The sequence below is a fragment of the Notothenia coriiceps genome, unplaced genomic scaffold (assembly GCF_000735185.1).
Source record: "Notothenia coriiceps isolate Sejong01 unplaced genomic scaffold, NC01 NC01_scaffold00037246, whole genome shotgun sequence".
Classification (NCBI taxonomy): domain Eukaryota; kingdom Metazoa; phylum Chordata; class Actinopteri; order Perciformes; family Nototheniidae; genus Notothenia; species Notothenia coriiceps.
In genome coordinates, this window is record NW_011369947.1 from 14,101,340 (window position 1) to 14,119,719 (window position 18,380).

The 18,380-nt window shown below is 39.8% G+C and overlaps 2 protein-coding genes across 4 annotated transcripts in view; both read right to left on the minus strand.

Moving 5' to 3' along the window:
- Positions 1-6,418, minus strand: part of LOC104965863 (uncharacterized) — an 8,200-nt gene extending 1,782 nt beyond the window's left edge. The window contains exons 1-5 of one of the 3 annotated variants that reach the window (XR_800590.1): positions 6,081-6,418; positions 4,327-4,442; positions 2,874-3,080; positions 2,677-2,787; positions 690-894 (exon numbers count right to left, since the gene is read on the minus strand). Coding sequence is in view for 2 of the 3 variants with exons in the window: in XM_010794897.1 (XP_010793199.1) it covers positions 634-894; positions 2,677-2,787; positions 2,874-3,080; positions 4,327-4,372 (625 nt within the window). In the remaining variant the exon portion in view is untranslated. Of the gene's footprint in view, positions 1-633; positions 895-2,676; positions 2,788-2,873; positions 3,081-4,326; positions 4,443-6,080 lie in introns of all 3 variants that reach the window. The other 2 variants (XM_010794897.1, XM_010794898.1) reach the window with 2 other exon arrangements.
- A 94-nt stretch (positions 6,419-6,512) lies between these two features.
- vangl2 (VANGL planar cell polarity protein 2) lies at positions 6,513-15,590 on the minus strand. The gene is made up of 8 exons (XM_010794901.1): positions 15,301-15,590; positions 12,520-12,761; positions 11,058-11,178; positions 10,368-10,972; positions 9,502-9,638; positions 8,525-8,660; positions 7,552-7,798; positions 6,513-6,934 (listed from the first exon to the last, which is right to left on the minus strand). Exons 2-8 carry the CDS (start codon positions 12,588-12,590, stop codon positions 6,677-6,679), a joined length of 1,575 nt encoding a protein of 524 aa, XP_010793203.1. The 5' UTR covers positions 12,591-12,761; positions 15,301-15,590; the 3' UTR covers positions 6,513-6,676.
- Positions 15,591-18,380: the final 2,790 nt, after the last annotated feature.

Below are 18,380 nucleotides of genomic sequence, written 5' to 3' on the forward strand. Positions count from 1 at the left end.
AGTATATATATATGTATGTATATGTATATATATATATATATGTATGTAGTATATATATATATATGTATGTATATGTATATATATGTATATATATATGTATGTATATGTATATATATGTATATATATATATATGTATATATCTGATACAAATGTTTTTTCAGACCCCCCCCAATAAAGCAAAAATGCATGTTTAAGGGTGGCCTTTTATTGTGGCCAGCCTAAGGCACACCTGTGCAATAATCATGCTGTCTAATCAGCATCTTGATATGCCACACCTGTGAGGTGGGATGGATTATCTCGGCAAAGGAGAAGTGCTCACTATCACAGTTTTTTTCAGATTTGTGAACAATATTTGAGAGAAATGGTTATTTTGTGTATATAGAAAATGTTTTAGATCTTTGAGTTCATCTCATGAAAAATGGGAGCAAAAACAAAAGTGTTGCGTTTATATTTTTGTTCAGTGTAGGTTTTAATTACAAGATCTGACTTATCTAAATATCCCGTCTTGTCTCAATAGATCTTACCAAGCTATGTTCACTTCTATTGGCAGATTTGACTGATTTAAAGTGAAAACACCTTGTTTTCGAAGCTGCATTTAACATGTTTTTTCTTTTAACTCCCTTGTGACCTTACCACATTTTAAAGTGACAACATTTGAGGCGTTCTCCCTGTTCCTGATGGAGGTGCACCTGAATTCAGCCTGCATCTCTGTGCTCTCCAGAAAGGCCAAAAGAACTGCAGAGCTGCCTTTAGGATGGGTCTCGCTGATGAAAGTTTCATCATGCCAGAACAAGTTGTTGACTTTTTCCGTTGAGGAACAATTCAGCCGCCACCAACAGCTTCCTGCTGCTGCTGGAAGAGAGGCCGTGTCTATCGTCGGCTTCTGGAGGCGTTCTGCAGGGGGTTTAAATTGGAATTGTAGATGATATATTCGACAGAATTTCCAAACCTGACTGCTTTTTTAGCAACCGGTTGAACTCCCAAAACAAAGTATATTTGTCTTATATCTAGTCAGAATATGTCTTTACACTTGCATAATGAGACATAATAACTTAAGAAGTAACACTGCAGTGAGATATCGGGTCTTGTTTTTAGACAATGCATCATCTTGGTAAAGGTCCCCTATTATACTGTTTTTCATCAATATATAATAGGTCTCAGATATATACAAAACACGTCTCTTGTGTGTCGAAATACCAAACAGATCATTGCAGCATCCCATAATCCCCTCTGTTTCCAAAGTGCTGATTCTCTGTCTGTTACTTTAGATGAAAATAAGGAGCCACTCCCCACGCCCCTCTGAGAGATATTTGGTTACAAAGAACTCCAACCAATGGTGCTCTAATACCTCATTCACACCAACGGTGTTTCAGGGCTGGTTCGGAGCTGGAGCTTGAAAAGCACCGGGTTTTCCTGCTCACACCGCAGCGGAGCAGCCTCTTAGCTCCGGAATCCGGTTCGTTTCAAGCACCAAACAATTGTCCGGCTAGAGCAAAAGCACCGCATACGTCACGCTTACGTCGAGGTGGGGGCAGGGGCAGATCAACTCCTGAACAACAACAAAAAGCCGGCGGTTTATCCAGTTTGTACACGACGATGGAGAAACTTAACAAGCAGCAGTGGTCCACTGAAGAGACCAGCTACCTACTGGGAATCTGGTCTTCAGAAGAGGTACAGAGGAAGCTGGAGCACAATCGGCCATTGTTGTTGTTGTCGGTGTCAGCTGTGAGGGGTTTCCGCGCGGTTTGGCTTTTTGAAGCAGGCACGCAAACGGTTACGTCATGACACAAACGATGACGCAATGACGCAGCACCAGTCGGACTCTGGGCGGTGTGAAAGAGCCGGAGCTAAACCGAAGAACCGGTTCTGAACCTGAAAAGCTCTAGCACGGAGCTTGAACCGGAGTTGCGTTGGTATGAAGGAGGTATCGGAGGAGATTCAGGTGATAAGGTGAGGGTGGGGGGGTTACCTTGGTTGGTGATTGGCTAATGGTTACACAACCCAAAAAATCGTTATGACATCATAAAGTGGCCAAAATCTGGTCAGCTCATTTTCAGACAGGTTTTTAACTTTTTATATAAATGGATCAGGACAAAAAGTGAGCAAATATTATTTCCTAAAACTTTCTGAATCTCTTTCCACAGAGGGGACACATGTTGATGTAGAAAATACGTGAAAAAGTGGATTTTGCATAGTAGGTGACCTTTAAGTCAAAATATCTTATTTTGAGTTGTAACTCAGATGAAACTTATTTTTTTTCACAAAATTATTGGAAAATCCCCAGAAAAAACCTTTGAGCATTTGCGGCATATATTGTAACACAGCATTTCCTGATTCTGAACAAATATACTGTAGTTCACAATAAGTTTTCCCTGCTAAACATCTGATTTGTCTAAATATCCCTTCTTATTTCAAGAAATCTTCCCAAGCTTATTTTCACTTTTTCTATTGGCAGATTGGTGTACAAGTGAAAACACCTTGTTTTCATTATTTGTTCAACTTGTTTTTGGAGAAGCATTTTTTCCAGTGTAAAAGTCTGTGTAAGAAATGCATTGAAGATATTTTATCAAAGGTTTGTTGTTTTATTCTGAATGTTTCCAAAGATTGATCAGATATAAGGAACGCGAGCTGTCCTAAGACAATGTTTGACAATAAAACATTTTAATTCTCACTTACGTTTCACTTTGAGATCAATCTTGTGTGCGCTGTTGTGTCTCTTAGTATCGGTGAGGTCTACACTGTACTGCATGGCATCCTTTGAAGTCAAATTGCGGATAGTTAAGTCACCTGAAAAAAAAAGACAAAGACATTTGAAGAGACACTGCCATGAGAGAAATAAAGAAATGATTCCCTTACACTTATTCGTCTTTCACCTGAGGAGTTGTTAAGACTGAGTCTCCCTATATATCGACCAAACCACTCCAGCTGTATTGTCCCTTTGGATAAGGTGGCGATATAGGTGTTATTTGTGTATATTGACCAGTTGATCGTGGAAAGAGTCCTATTCGGGTCCGCTCCTGAGAGCAAGGTGGCGCTCTCCCCAATGTACCCAGTGACTTCCCTGGATTCACCTGATGTCACTGTAAAACAATAATGCATCAACATTACAGTGTTTGAGGTGTATTCAGTAAATTATCTCTGGTGACATTTGACAAAAAAAAGATGGCAAAGACAACTAAGCACCAATCTGGATTCTCAGCTCGGTAGACATCTACATGTTTTTCACTGCTGTTAACCCACCTTCTTTAGCGTGTTAGCATTTGCTAACATTTGCTAACACAAACAAAACATAAAGTATACCTGAGGGAGATGGGAAAGTTTTCTGTTTTACAAGTCATTAAGTATTGGATAAACTGCCATATGACCTGATGGTGGTGCTATATTAAATGTGAATGGATAACATCTCATACAAAGCGTCACCTGGAGGCTATGAATAATTTCATGTTGATAAATAAAATTGATGAGTTATCGACATGGTGTTTTTTATGCATATTTTCGACATGTTGTTTTTGACATGTTTGCTTAATTAACTTTCATTCAGTTTTTAACATACTACACTCTGACTTGTTTTTGGACACACAATTCTGTGACTGTTTTTCATGCTTTTTGACATTCAACACTATGGAAGTTTTTCATATTTCTTCATGTATGTTACTATGCCTCTCACATACAATCGTAGGATTGCCATGCATCCTTCATGCTAGAAGAATTTTCGACTTGTTATACTATGACTTTCAAGACAATATTATGACTTCTTTTCTAATTAGGATACATACTTTACTTAAATATACTAATACCATTTACTACTCTATGACGATTTACAATATGTTTGACATACTATACAATTACTTTTTACATAACCTTCTTTAATGATAAACGGCAATGAATTATGACTTTTACTTCATGCTGTCTATGAGATTTCCTATGACTTTTTTACGAAACTTCTGACTTCTTTTTTTAATTTTTCACAACACACTTCACCATGATATTGTACAAATGTATTTTTTCATCACGTTATTTCACAAGCCTAGGCACCGTTTGAAATGGTAGCCAAGTAGTGTATTAAATGTAAGACTCTGTAAAGGAAAGTATTGATATGCCTGTAGAAGAAAGATAACTACAACAGTCGAGTTATCCTCTAGGGATTGCTTCAGTTTAATAAAACATGAGTGACAAGAGTTACATATTGAGGCTCTTTTTAACTCTTGTAACAGGAAGTCAACCATTCAGCGGTGAACGGAATTTTGAATATGTTCAAGTTCTGAAGGTTTTACACATCAGCTACTGCTCAATATGTTCAGCAAATAAAACCAGGACATACTTTACCTTTTAGGATTAGAAGGACGATTAGAAGTCTCATCGTGATTGGCATCCAACACACAGACGGAGACCAGCGCCTGTCAACTTCTACTTCCTTTTTCTGTCTAAAACAAACACGTGGTCTATGTGAGGAAGGACCAAAAGTACATGCCTGAGTTATTTCATCAAATGTATCTTGCACAAATTCTTATTAGGATTTTGACATATTTTCCCCTTCTTTATCACATAAGGCGTTGTCATGACAATGATGATGGTCAGCATAAATATATGCACTTTTTAAGGTAATTCTTTGTATACCTGTGTACATTCTTAAACTTAAGTAGTTTATTTTCTATGCAGTAGTATCCAACCCAATCTGTACATTCTTTGTAGTATTTCATATTGTTATTTCTTTAATTTAGTTGTTTATAATTGCTTTAGAAACAAGGAGTAGGAGTTTACATAATTATAGTTCATAGCAATGGACAATCGTACACATCACTAGCGTTAACCACAACCTCCCACACACAAGTGTCACTTCCTGAAAAAGAAATGAAGTGGACATCTTATGATGAACACAGGACAATTCTCTTTTGGATGAGATCATTTATTAGAAAACCTTTTACATCAACTCAGTCCTAAAAAAGCAAAGTAAACAACAAGCTTGATGTAAAAGACACTGTTCTTCTGAGTGTTAAATCGAGTACAACAAAGTGATCCATCAAAACACAAGAAAATACAATCGTAGGAAAAGTACACTGCTTGTGAGTGGCACAACAATCTCTTTCTGTAGTGTAAAAAAGAACATCTTTGACTGACATAAGACACAATATGTGGCCCCATTCGCCTCTAAGGGGCCCCTGATGACCCCTAGTATAAACAGCACCAACTAGTTCTCTAAAAGTGGAATGATTAGTCTTTTATTTGTTAGTTCATCAAATGAAATCTGCAACTATTTTGATTACTGATAAATTATTTAGGCAAAACATAATCAACTTCTTATCTAAGGGGTTTTTACTTTTTGTGGTAGTTTTATTTAGCAATACATACTGTATGATGATTGTGTACACCAAAGTGTCCCGATAAAGAAATTATAGTCTGTTTTTCGTGCTGCACAACAGTGAGAAATAGTTTAATTAACATGTAAAGGCATTAGCTGCGACTAGCATCCAAATATGTAACTGAACTGTTGGCGGTAGAGTTGCATTGTGGGAAATGTAGTTGCTAAGCTGCAACCAAGGCAGGTCAATATGTGGAATAACATTTTTTTCTGTCCATCATGAGTGTGACAGTGTTATAGGAGTGCAATACCAAATATTACATTGTTAGGGGAAATACAATTTGACCCGTCTTAATTCAGACTGTGCTTAAGCTGAGAATGTTACTAATATAAAACATTTTAATCAATCACATGGAGGGAGCTTTTGGGTCTAAGGCCATGAGGCAGTTGGCCGCTTTTTCCAGTACCAAAACACACACATTGACACACTCACTTTAAAATATCAAAGACATTAATCAACATGAAGCTGGCAAAATGAACCACATTGGTTGTACTTGGCTAAATTATGTTAAGAGTCCATCAAGTCCAATTCCAGCCTTGTAGGTGAAAACAATTCGCTGCCAGTGTAACTGGATTCAAACTGCTCCTACACTTGGTTTGAAAAGTCATATTTCTTATTAGTGCAGGATTGCATTTCACTAGATGATTCAACACAACCTGAGCAGGAAATACAAAAAAGCACAAATCCTCAGTGCATTAAAGTCCATCCAGTGTTTCTTACTTCAAACTTGTAGTGGAGCATTTTCGAATCCAATTTTCAGTCGAATACAAATATAAGACGCAGTTCCACCGGTAGAATCCAGTCCAATTGGTGATAAAAGACGAGGGCACTTCAAATGGATGCTTGATTATGCCCTTTTATAGCATTCAAAAGCAAATGAGAAGTTCAAGTAAAAAGAGAAGTAGGACTATCTGACAAAGTCTGAGTGTGTATTAAAAAGGTCAGTGCACACTGAGGTGAAATGTTAGTCCACCACATCCTACCATATTCTCTTGAATAAAGGTGTTGAATCTAAAAGGTCAAAAGTAGTTTTTTAAGTGTGTTGAAATACCACGTTAAGAAAGCCCTTAAATGTCAGTATCATTGGAACTGGAAGCAGTCTGTAGTGCAATATCAGAAGTAACCAGTCAGCAGTTATAGGGAGTGTGACTAATTTTAGGTTTGTTAGAGGAACAAGGGCAGCGATGAGGATTTCTGTTGCTTCTTCTCTGTCACTTCCTGATATTTCGGCCAAGTCCTTTGGGCGTCAGGCTTACAAAAAGATAAAAAACATTAAAAAAGAACAAAAAAAAAAGACTTGTTATTTCATCCTGCTCCTACACAGACGTCTCTGACTGCATCTTCATGACAAACTTGTGTCTTTTGGGGTCGATGAACTCCTCCCCAAGGTTCAGGAAAGGGAGGGGGGTCACCGTGACGACGAGGGAGAAGTCGAGGCGTCTCAGGGAAAAGACCTGGCCCTGACGCAGGGCGGAGGTCACGGGCTCCTCGCTCACTAGGGTCCACTGGCGCCCCCTGCTGGTGTCCAGGTACTGCAGGGTGGGACCCGGGCTGAGGTACAGCTCCAGGAAAGCCTGAGCAGGAGTAAACAGAAAGATGACAGCTTGAATTATATTAAGAAAAAGTGGAGGAAAAAAATCTGAGTAAAAAAAGGCGACATGATATGCAGAAGTAAAAAAAAAAGACTAAAATAAAACTAGAACAAAACAAGTGAAAGGATTAAATACAAAATAAAAACAAACACTATAAAAAATATATATTTTACTGATTAATAATTTGATTATATATGTATGCAAGAAGAACTGAAAGCTATAATTAATAATCCAATTAAAATAATATACAATTAAATTAATACAAATCATATAAATACAAATATTGAAACATAACTATTTGAAAAATATTATCATTTAATTAATTTATAATTTAAAGCAATACAAAAACTAACTAAAAGCTATTCAAGACAAATAAACTCAAAGCATTATACAATTAATACAAAATAAATAAAACAATTCAAAATGATATGAAAGGATTATAATTTCATTTATTGATAAACTAAAACAAAAAATTAAAAGCTAGAATAAATACTAATAATAATACATTTGATTTATATAGCGCTTTACCTGGTACTCAAAGCGCTTAAAGATTTTAAATAAGAATAACGATGATAGAAAGTGGAAGCAGCCTTGCTCACCTTGGGGGTCATGCTGTGGGTGATGCAGAACTGCAGGTGGTTGATGATGCTCTCCATGCTGTGGTACGACTGCTGCCTGGTGGCGCGGAGGTATTTCTGCATGGCCCGGGCCATGGGGGCGAAGATGGCTTGGGCCGCCTCCCGGGGGTCCATCACCTCCCGTGGGTGTTTGGGGGACGACACGGACCCCTCGTCGTCCTGGTGACGTTTGATGTGGGTGAAGGCTTCTTCTACGGCCACCACCAGCCTGCGAGAAGAAACCAGGAGACACCAAGGTTTAAAGATCATATCATCAGTATTTACACACATAATGTGAAAAGCACAAAGCACGTTTGATAAAAAAATCATTAGAGTTTAAAGGGGTCCTATTAAGCTTTTTGGGGTTTCCCTTTCCCTGAAGTTTGTTATAAAGGTTTTCGCACATGTAAATGGTCCACAAAGAATAAAATCCCAGAGTTTCTCCCCCGCCTGAAACGCCTCTATTGGACTCCTTTGTTTACTTCCTTAACATAGTGACATCACTACGTCACGCTAGCGCTCCAACGCATTGTACGTGATAGGCTAAGGGGCGGGACATCTCTAAGCCGTTGACCAATCACAACAGAGCCGCCCAGCTAATAAATCAGAGCAGACTGGGCTCTGGTTTCAGACAGAGGGTGAAAAGAGGTGCTGCAGCACAGGCAGTATGAGAAACATAAGGAGCTTTTTGAACATTAAAGCATGGAGACATGTCCCAGGAGAGACACTACATACTAATATACACCTGAACATCAGCAGAATATAAATCTTTGATAAACACATTACTGCAGTAATAATCTAATCTCAAAACATATCAAGTACTTCTGGTATTTATTCAGTTTGTATCTTTATATGTATGCGTTCTATGTTACATTACATTACATTGCATTTAGCTGACTTACAATAAGTACATTCGACCAGGAAGATAGAACCTTGTGTGTGGGTCTGTCCTCACCTGGCTTTACGTTTGCGGACCCTCCGCTCCACCTCGGCCTCCTCGTAGTAATACTCCGTGTGGGAGTTGTCTCTTTTTCGAGAAGCGGCAGCTATCATGGTTCTGGACTGGCCTGTAGAGTTATTGGTGCTGTTCTCTGTGGACAGAAACAAATCACATTAAAGAATTTCCCGCATTTGGCATGTTCGAAAATTATTATTTTGGGAATTAGCATACTAATTACCCAATTTGTTTAGAGTGTAAGACTCACATGTGTCATTAGATTAGGGCTGCAACAAACAACTCATTTGATAATCGATTAATCTATCGATTAATTAAACGATTAATCGACTATTCAGACTATTATGCCTTGCACAATTTCTCAAACGCTCTGATTTAGCCATCAACTTCTAGATTTAGCTTGAGGTTGTTTTAGGCATGTGGAAACTAACAATGAAGACAATAAAGATGAATACTTGATTCAAAAATACATATATTATTAAATTAACTAAACACATTTTGCACAAAATTAACATTGCTTTTTATTTAAATTAAAGAAATATATATATTTTTTTCCACATCAAAAGAAACAACAGTGTTTTAACAAATCGTATTAAATAATCTGATGACAGAACTGTAAACAGAATAGCTGAAACTTTAACAAAATAAATAACTCAGTTACCTCTAATCATTAACCCATGTTTGAATAATTGAGTTAGCTCCGTGTGTTGCTGCTAGCATACATAACACCTGACGTGGAAAAGTTACTCGTGGACGGGGCTACAGCGCTACAAGAAAGCCAGTCGAACCCGATGCATTCCTCCGTCTGGATGTGGTGCACTTTTGCTAAATGTTTAGACAAATTGCTCGTGTTACCGCCCTCACATGCTAAACTCTTATTGCACTATTGGCAACGAGCATTGTCCACATCGAGACATTTAACCACATTTAACCACACCTTGGAGCGCTTACTTAGAAGAGTAAATTCTGTGTTTTACCTTCCCCCAGATTGTACACTTTGAAGGCAGACATTTTCTTGGAGAGGATGGACTTGGGCAGGTTGAGCAGGGCGGGGTTGTAGACGGGGAAGTCGTTGTAGTACTGGTCCAGAAGCCACACTGCTGCACGCTGAATACTGAGAAACAGAGAGAGAAAAAACAGAGTTCCTCCTTTTAACGCCGTATTTGAAAACACAGAGTTGCTAACAGTGATAAGAAGACACCCTCACGACAGCAGCATGAAGAACAAGGAAGTGGTTACCCAGAACATACACGAAGAATACAAGTCTGCTTTACTGTGGGAATATAGGGTCCATGAGAAAGAGAAAAACACGTCTAGTTCAACTTGAAGATTAACCTGAAAGCCATACAGTAGCTGTAGAATAATTGCCATTTTTCTGAATATTAACTTCACCTGTTATAATCATACAACACAAAAGGAAAGATTCAAACAACTGACTACAGAATGATGTCCATTTACTTTGTTTCTATTTTGCTTTAGGGATAGATCGACAAAAAGCATTACATTCGCAGAATATCTTGAATGTCCTATTTTTATTTATCAATTATTATGGATTGAGATTAATCAAATAATTCTGGAGAATAATCATTTGCCTTATTTCTTAATAAGATTAACAAGAAACATGTTAATCAAGAAATCCAACAAAAATTGGAAACATAAAATATAGGAATGGCAAAAGTTTAGTGTCCTCTGGATAGACTGATAATAAATGGACCTGCAGATATAACCTTATTTTTTCAAAATTAGATTCCCTAAAGGAAAAGGGTTCAATTTAGAAATCTAAAATATAGAAAAAAGGACCCAAACAATGTAATACCAAACAGAGTAATATAATAATATGAACCTGAGGTGGCCCACGTTGTAGAAGCGGCTGGCTCCGTCAGTGGTCCGCACCACCTTGAGGCAGAAGGCGGGCTGCAGGTGCCGGACCTCCAGCAGCACTAGGGCCAGGTACTGGATGAACAGCAGCGCGTCCACCAGAGACGCTGCGTATCCCACAATGCCCCTGTAGTCCGTCTCTCTGGGCTCCAGCACGCGCACCCCGTAGAACAGCCAATAGGACGCCACGAAGAGGAACACCAGCGCCAGCAGCAGGCAGCGGAAGATGAAGAAGCGCGGCAGGGTGGCTCTGGGCGGGCGGAGGAACAGCGCCCAGGTGGAGATGAGGAGGATGAGGAGCTTGAAGGCCAGGGAAATGTAAAGACCCTCACACGGGGTGCCGCAGGGTTCCAGGGTGTCCCGCCAGAGGAGCTGCGGGAGGGCCAGGAAGGCCAGAGGGGTGACCAGGGCGAAGAGCCCCAGAACCCCGCCCAGCGCCGGGCCGAGGAACCGGCGACACTGCAGCGGAGAGGAGTCCTCGAGGTCCTTCAGTCGCGTCAGGTCCTCGTTGGAGACGCTGTCCACGGAGGTGCCCGTGACCACCGTGGTGGTCTCGCCCCAGTTGTCATCCTGCAGAGAGAGCAGAGTAATGAGCGTTGGAGAAACATGGCTGAACACAGATGATGAAGAGGAAGGATTAGAGTCTGCCTCTGACCCGGTCGTCTCCGCGGGTCGACTCGGCGTCCAGCAGCGGCTCCCCCGGAGCCTGGATGGTCACCGATTTGTCTCGGATGCTGCTGTCGCGGCTCTTCGAGCGATGTCTGTCTCTCCTATCCCTGGAGACAAAGGACAAGTCAGGGATGCTTTGTTATCAATGGGAGAAAATCATTTTGAATCATGTGTCCTGGCAGGTTATTTAAAAACCTGTAGTCTAGCTATTCTGTTGTGGTAATACTTTAAATGTATAAATGTAAATCAAACCATAAAAGGGTGTTTTTAAAATAATATATATTTTTTAAATGATATTCTTTTTTTTATTTCTTCTTTTATTCCAGTATTCAATGCATTATGTGTACATTTTTATGTGATTATGTTTTTGAATATTCTCAGCATTTCAGTATACTTCCAACAGGAGGCGCCAAAGTTGGACAATTCTACACTTATGTCTTAAATTGTATTTGTATATCTCTATTGGAGGACTGAGGGATGATGAACAGCAAAGATCTTTGCAATTATTTTCTCAATTAATTGACGAAAAATTTACAGGGGAATTTGGGTGTTTTGCTAATTAATTAATAATCAGTAACTTAGAAGTTGCCGCTTTATTTATTTCAGCTTTAACTATTTGTTAGGTTTTTTTCCTTCATACAAAAATAGATTTGCTAAAATATCTATCAAGTGCAAATAACTGGAAATATAATTGAGCATTTGTGCAATGACGGTTAAAACTATTTGTCCATACCTTGAAAAATAAATTATATAATATATAATATTTCATATTCACTCAATTGTTAAGGTCATACGGTGGGGGAAACTTCTGAAGCAATTGGAGTCAGGACTCAGAGAGACACGAGGAGAGCTGGAGCTTTGATGGCAAACACTGATGGGTTTATTTGAAGCTTCGGCCGGAGAACTCAGAAAACAAGTCAAAGAGTCAGAGGTTCTGACTTCACGGTAGAGTTGCCACGTCAATTCTAAGAGAATAATCAACATTGTGCGTAACATGATAGAATCATAACACCTCTATCAGCTGACGCCAACAGGCAGGAACAGGGAGACAAAACACTGAGAGCACAGCAGCCAAGGTTACAGGTGCAAACATTATTTCCGCTACCCTGTAGAAGCTTTTTCTAAACTACTGAAGACCTATCTTTTGTTTATACTTGAGATGTGTGTGATGTGTTCTGTTCTTATGTTTGTTCCTTTCAGGACTCCACGTGGTCTGTGTTTTGTTTCTATGGTAACCTTACATTTCTGCTTCGTGGTTATTGTATTCATGTTTCTGTGGTCTTCATTTTAACTTTTGTTCTCACTTGTGAAGCACTTTGTGAATTATATTTCTGTGAAAGTTGCTATAATAAATAAACGTATTATCATTATTACTTTCAAAGATGTTATTGAATGACCAATTAACCATCCAAATAATCAGCGGTACAGTGACACCTGAGGTCCTCTACCTGTGTTTGCGGGAGCTTCGCGATTGGGACGACTTGTAGGAGTAGCCCGAGTACGTCGACTCGTTGTCCATGTCCGAGGCCGGCGGTGGGCGGGGTTTCCGGGCCCCTCCTGCCCGCGAGCCGCCGCCTTTCTCCCAGACCACGCCCAGCTGGCTCTTACGGCTGCTGATGGACTTGGTGGAGAGAGCCAGGGGGAGGCGCAGCAGGTCCACCTTACTCCTGAGGGAATCTATCTTGGAGGCCTGGGAGAAGGAAGAGAAAACGGGTTACAGAGAGAAGAAGATAGATGGAGTGTTCGAGAGTGAACAGCAAGGAGGCAGGATGAGAAATGAGGAGACCGAGAGGGGGACAATTTGTCATATCAGACGAGGAGAAAAGCATCTCAGAGGGGCATTGTTAGAGTGTTGGCCCGGAGGTAGGTGTGTGTGTGTGTGTGTGTGTTCAGGACATAGCTGGGCCCATTCTTCACACAGGACATAGCTGGGCCCATTCTTCCGCTTTAAGGGAGTTTTTTTATGAGCAAGTGATGTGGCCCTGAGTGTGTTCTCAGCCAATAAAGGGCAATTACACCAACTTCTATTCTGGGCTGCAGGTCTCCAGTGTGCACGACATGCAGAACATCAGGACCATTCCAGAAGAACTGCACGACCTTGAAGAACATGCACAGTTTCTCATTTATACGAAATTTAGATCCTTTTTCTTCATGGTGGTTTTCCTTGTTGGTCCATGTCTGATACATACTCGCCCGGACGCCACATTCCCAAACTGTCCCCTGTGGTCTCCAAGGGCAACAGAGCTTCACTACTACAATGGGGATGAATGGGAGGCTAGGGCTGAGAAAAGACAGGAGGGGGGTAGTAACCACAGCAACCAGAACATCAACTCTGCACCCCCCTCCTCTAATTCTCCCTCAAACACACACCTCTGAAGACACAAACTAATCATTTACCAGGCTATGACTGTGAAACAAGCGGACTGTAAACACTGTTTGTTTCCCCAGAAAGTACTTTCCCAATCAGCCGTAGAACCAGTCTTAATGTTATAAGAAGTCCTCACGCTCTCAATTTGCTCCGTGACCTCCTGTGTCCGTCTTCCATCAGACAGGCCAATGTTTGGTAATGGCTTTCATGTGATTCACACATGAGCAGAAAAAAAGAGGTTTATGGGAAAGTGACCATAAAATAGCCACTCTGGAGTCAGCTGGGATACGGTTTTAATATCTGACGAGCTTTTAGGACACAGCATCCATACCAGCATCACGTGAATGCTTGTGAGGGTAGAGGAGAACATAATGCAGCGACAAAAATACTGAAATATTGAAGGAAAGCCTGATGCAGCCTGCAAGACAACCTGCCAACTGGGAGAAGATTTGCTTTCCTGCAATTATATGAGCCCAAGCATAAAGCCAAAGCTCCACAGATATGGTTAAACAACAATGTTACTGTCCCGCGCTATGAAACATTAAAAACTATTTTTATAGACGCCGCACAGGGGACACATGCCTCTCTTTAAAAAAGGAGAATGTGCTTGGCCTTAGTCACTACATTATGCATGCCATGCTGCACGATTTCTGTTTAAAAATGGAAATGACACTGACCTGATTCTCTAGTTTGCATAAAATTATCTTTGCTGCAGTGTGTGCAGATTTAACAAGGGTTTATCTTGCATGAAGTGGCTGTTAAAAGTGTGTATTAGTCAAACCTAGGGCCAGACACAACACAGAGCCTGAGGAAAAATATGCAACCCTCAGTGCTGAGAAAAAACAACTTGGTTTTATGTTGGAAATCAACATAATTATTGTGGCATAGACTAGCCCTGTCTGTGACAAACAATCCCATTGATCGCACTTCCGAGCATCTCCCACTCTAATCCACCCACCGCTCATTGATCCTCACTGGAGAGCACGCACAGCGTCATCTGGGATGTGATAGGTTGGATACTAGTGTGGAAACAAACTGTTACTACATAAAGAAGCCAGGCTCAAAATATATAGTTTTATCTGGTGATAGAGTTGCTCTAAAAAGTCACTCAACTTGTTATTATTACATTTCAAACAAGAGTACAATTGTTTACTTTGTTAAAAATATAAATGGTTCTCTTTAAGTCTCAGTTTTGGATGTTCAAATGCATGCAGCCCCAGTCATGTTGGGGCTCCCGGGGGCCTCCAGGCCTCAGGGTGGCAGTGGGCCATCGAGGCGTGGCTTCAGCCTCAATACAGACTCCTTTAAGCAAAGCCGAGCCCAGGCTTCGAGGCCTTTACACCACAAACAAACCGTTTGAACTAAAGCGCAGGAACAAAGTTTTAAAAGCTAAAAAACGATTTAAAAATCAGTGCGAAAAACCAGGAGAGTGAGACAAAGCCGAACACACCCAGGATGCAGTGATGAGCAACAGACTGGTGACCACACACACAGAAAACTCCTCTCGCATGCGTGTTTGCACAGCGGAGTAAAATCTACCAAATCTGTAGCGTTCCATTTGGCACACAGTGCGTAAAAGTGCGCGGATAAAAACAATGAACAACTCATGGAAAACGAGCTTTGTGGAACCCGGTTTGTGTGTGTTCACACTGGTGGAGAAATGTAATGAATCTGAGATCGATACTGTTTTCTGCCAGCTCATCAGTCCGTGCACAAATACAGCTATACAAATATGTTAAAAGGGGGGGGAAAGGTACAAATGTAGATTGTTGTAGTTTTGGCATAATTAGCCGTTGTTATGGTGAAAATGCTTATTCAGAAACCCCACATTTTACCCAGAATGCATGCACGAATGTCTTACCTTTCTATCCAAAAGGGTAACGCTGCAGCACAAAGAGCCGAGCAACAAAAGTGCCTACAGAAATCACTTTCTCCCGACTCTCATCTCAGATTCCGCGCTCATTTACCACCGGAGTGTAACTTGATTCCTTGTTGGTGATTGCAGTTGGTTTTGTTGTGTTTTCGGCTGTAAAATCGCATTTCAAACCGAAGCACCGAAGCCTCACAAAGGGCAGCGACTCGCATCTCATCCCGGCTTCGCATCTGCTTTGTGGCGGATCCCCGCTGAGCTGAGCCGCTCCGCAGACCTCCAGCACCGGAGACATGGAGTCAAGCTGGAGAGATTAAACCAACTGCTTCCGGGTGGACATAACAATAAAACCGACATTTGCCCTAGAATTTTCCGGTGTCAGTTTAAAAAATAAAGCCGATATGTTTTGTTTACAAAGGAACACAATTGCATTTAAAACGTTAGAAAATCACACGTATCTTCTTTAAATGAATGCACACATCACAAAAATGTTAAACATATGGATGAAACCCCACGAATTGTGCACATTGTACAAAAAGTATCAATAATGCACACATGTAACTTGTACGGATATTTCGTAAAGAAATTATGAATATAAGCCTTATATGTACATACAGAATATATCAATTTTTGATTATACCTTCTACAAACCTTCTGCTTTTATTTTAAAGCAAAACAAGTGGATTTCCTGTTACATTCCCGACTTTAAACCATGAAAAGCTATAGTTTTGAGTAGGTGATTTAGAGATCCTTAATCCTTTCCTACTAAGGGAATACAACATATCCAAATGTATAACTTCAACACTCACTTAAAGAAACAAGATTACTAATTAACTGGCGACAATTCAACCCACATTCAAAGATCAAAAACTCACAATCCACATTTCATTTTGTTTATCCAGTTTCTTTTTAATCTCACAAAACACATGAATCTGAGACATGAGCTCTGTTTTCCTTCTGTGCAGCTAAACAATCTCATCAATTTTAAAAACAAGGGAGAAAAAAATAATTTATACATCCTTTTTTTTTTTAATCATATCTACAAAAATAAAATCAAATACGAGGACTAAGGCTTTACAGAAAAAAATTAACATATATAAAACAAGTGGGTCTGATCTCTCTATATTACACGAGTGAACACGATTTTTTTTTTAAAAGACACAAAATAAAAACAATGAGATGATAGTTAAAGACGTGTGTATGCATACAGTAGTTTGCACCGTGCAGGGAAGTTCTTTGTGCAACATAAAAAAAAGGGAATCAATTTAATTTTTTTTTTCCTTTTTTTTTTGCCGGTTAGGGCGACAACGCTGATGTAAATGTACAATGGAAAGAAGAAATCATGAAAGATAAAGAAATTGAAGTGTAGAGGTAGAAATTGGAGATGAAAAATGCTGTGTTTAGAGGTGGGAGGAAAGAAAAGGTAATATTTGTCGAGGAGAAGGAGAGATATTGACTTCTTTGAGCCAAATTATGGACAGCACATATATGCATGTGATGACTGTGTGTCCATAGCTCGGCATGGAAATGTTTCAATTTCAAACAAAGAAATATTTTCTTCTCGATAACACTTGAAAATAGGCAGCCATAATGTCGAAACAAAAAACATGTTCCCTTCTACACCTCTGGAAAGATATTTCACTTTGGTAGAACATTTAAACTTTTTAACACAAATCCCTGTTGTTAATTTGGGGTTTCATGCTGAAATCAGCCACTCTGGTCGTCAAAAAGTGTGATTTTTAAGTTGAAAATCTCAGTTTTGTTCATATGTGACGGCCATGTTACAGCAGTGAAATATCCTTTTGAAAGTAGAATTCAGCTGGTAGTGTGTTAATATACTTGGCTCCTGGTGATCAGTTTGGTAATGTATTGTCGGTAGGTTAAAGTCTGTTAGTATTTGAAACCAGCTCAAATAAAATCCAGTTCGGTGCGACCATTAGCTTGATAAGAGGAAAATAATTAAACTGGTACAAAAGAAACACAATTATTTCCTTGTAAGAGTTTAAATATACATTTTCTTTTTAGCGTGTCATCAATTTAGGTTAAGATAGAAGGCGTTTGAGAGAAAAAGCTTTAGTGTCAGTCTTTGCTGGTAAATGTGCCTTAACCATTGGTTACAAAAACCTTTTTTTTTTTTTAAATTACTCCTACATAGTTTGAGATTATTTGCTTTATTGTGTTGAATACCTCTCGTGTGTGTTTTTAGGACTCTGCTGGAACCAGTAGCAGGTTAGCTTAGCGTAAAGACTGGAAAAAGCGAAACCGCTAGCTTTAGCTAACAAAATCTACCTAGCAGAACCTACAAAGTTTCCAAATCAACGCACTAAATCTTAATTAGTCAAATCCTAAAAACACACGCAGAAATGTGTGAGTTCAGGTGCAGAAACTACAGGAACAAGCGTGTTCATTTATGAGCTTTACAGATTCTGATAGGTGGTATTTGTTACTTTTAGACAGATCCATGCTAATTGTTTGCCTCATTTCCAGTCTGTGCGCTAAGCTAAGCTAAGCGGCTGCTAGCGTTATCAGCCTTTGCATACAAGTGTTTCCCAAAATGTCAAACCATTGTATCAATTTATTTTTGCTTATTTAACATTTGCATATACTGAAAAAATTCGTATTTACCTAATAAATACAGGTTGTTCAAAGGGTGGTGATGTTCAGGTACAGAGCGCAGTCCTTTCATGGCTTTGGCTGGATGGATATGAACATTATGTGTGTGTGACCGCTGGAGAAGTGAAGAGTTGCTGGTTCGCAGCATTTACCCCTCTGCACACTAAATCTCAAAGTGTGGACAGGCGTTGTCAGCGGCGATTTTTGGCAGCGGTTTGATTGAGGGACATGTTTTTTCAGAGCAGTTTTCAAGTTTGAATCTCTATTTTTCCTCTTTCCTCACTCAACATTGCCCGTCTTCTCCCAAAGCATTCTCAAATCTCCCTAACGCATCATGATCAGAAGAGCTTGTTTATCGCTGAGATCCCTGACCGCCTCTGAAGCAGCGCTGAAAAAAAAAACCTGCCAGCATTTCAGTAGTAAACAGCGGTTTAGGGTTTCAAAATTAACAATATTAA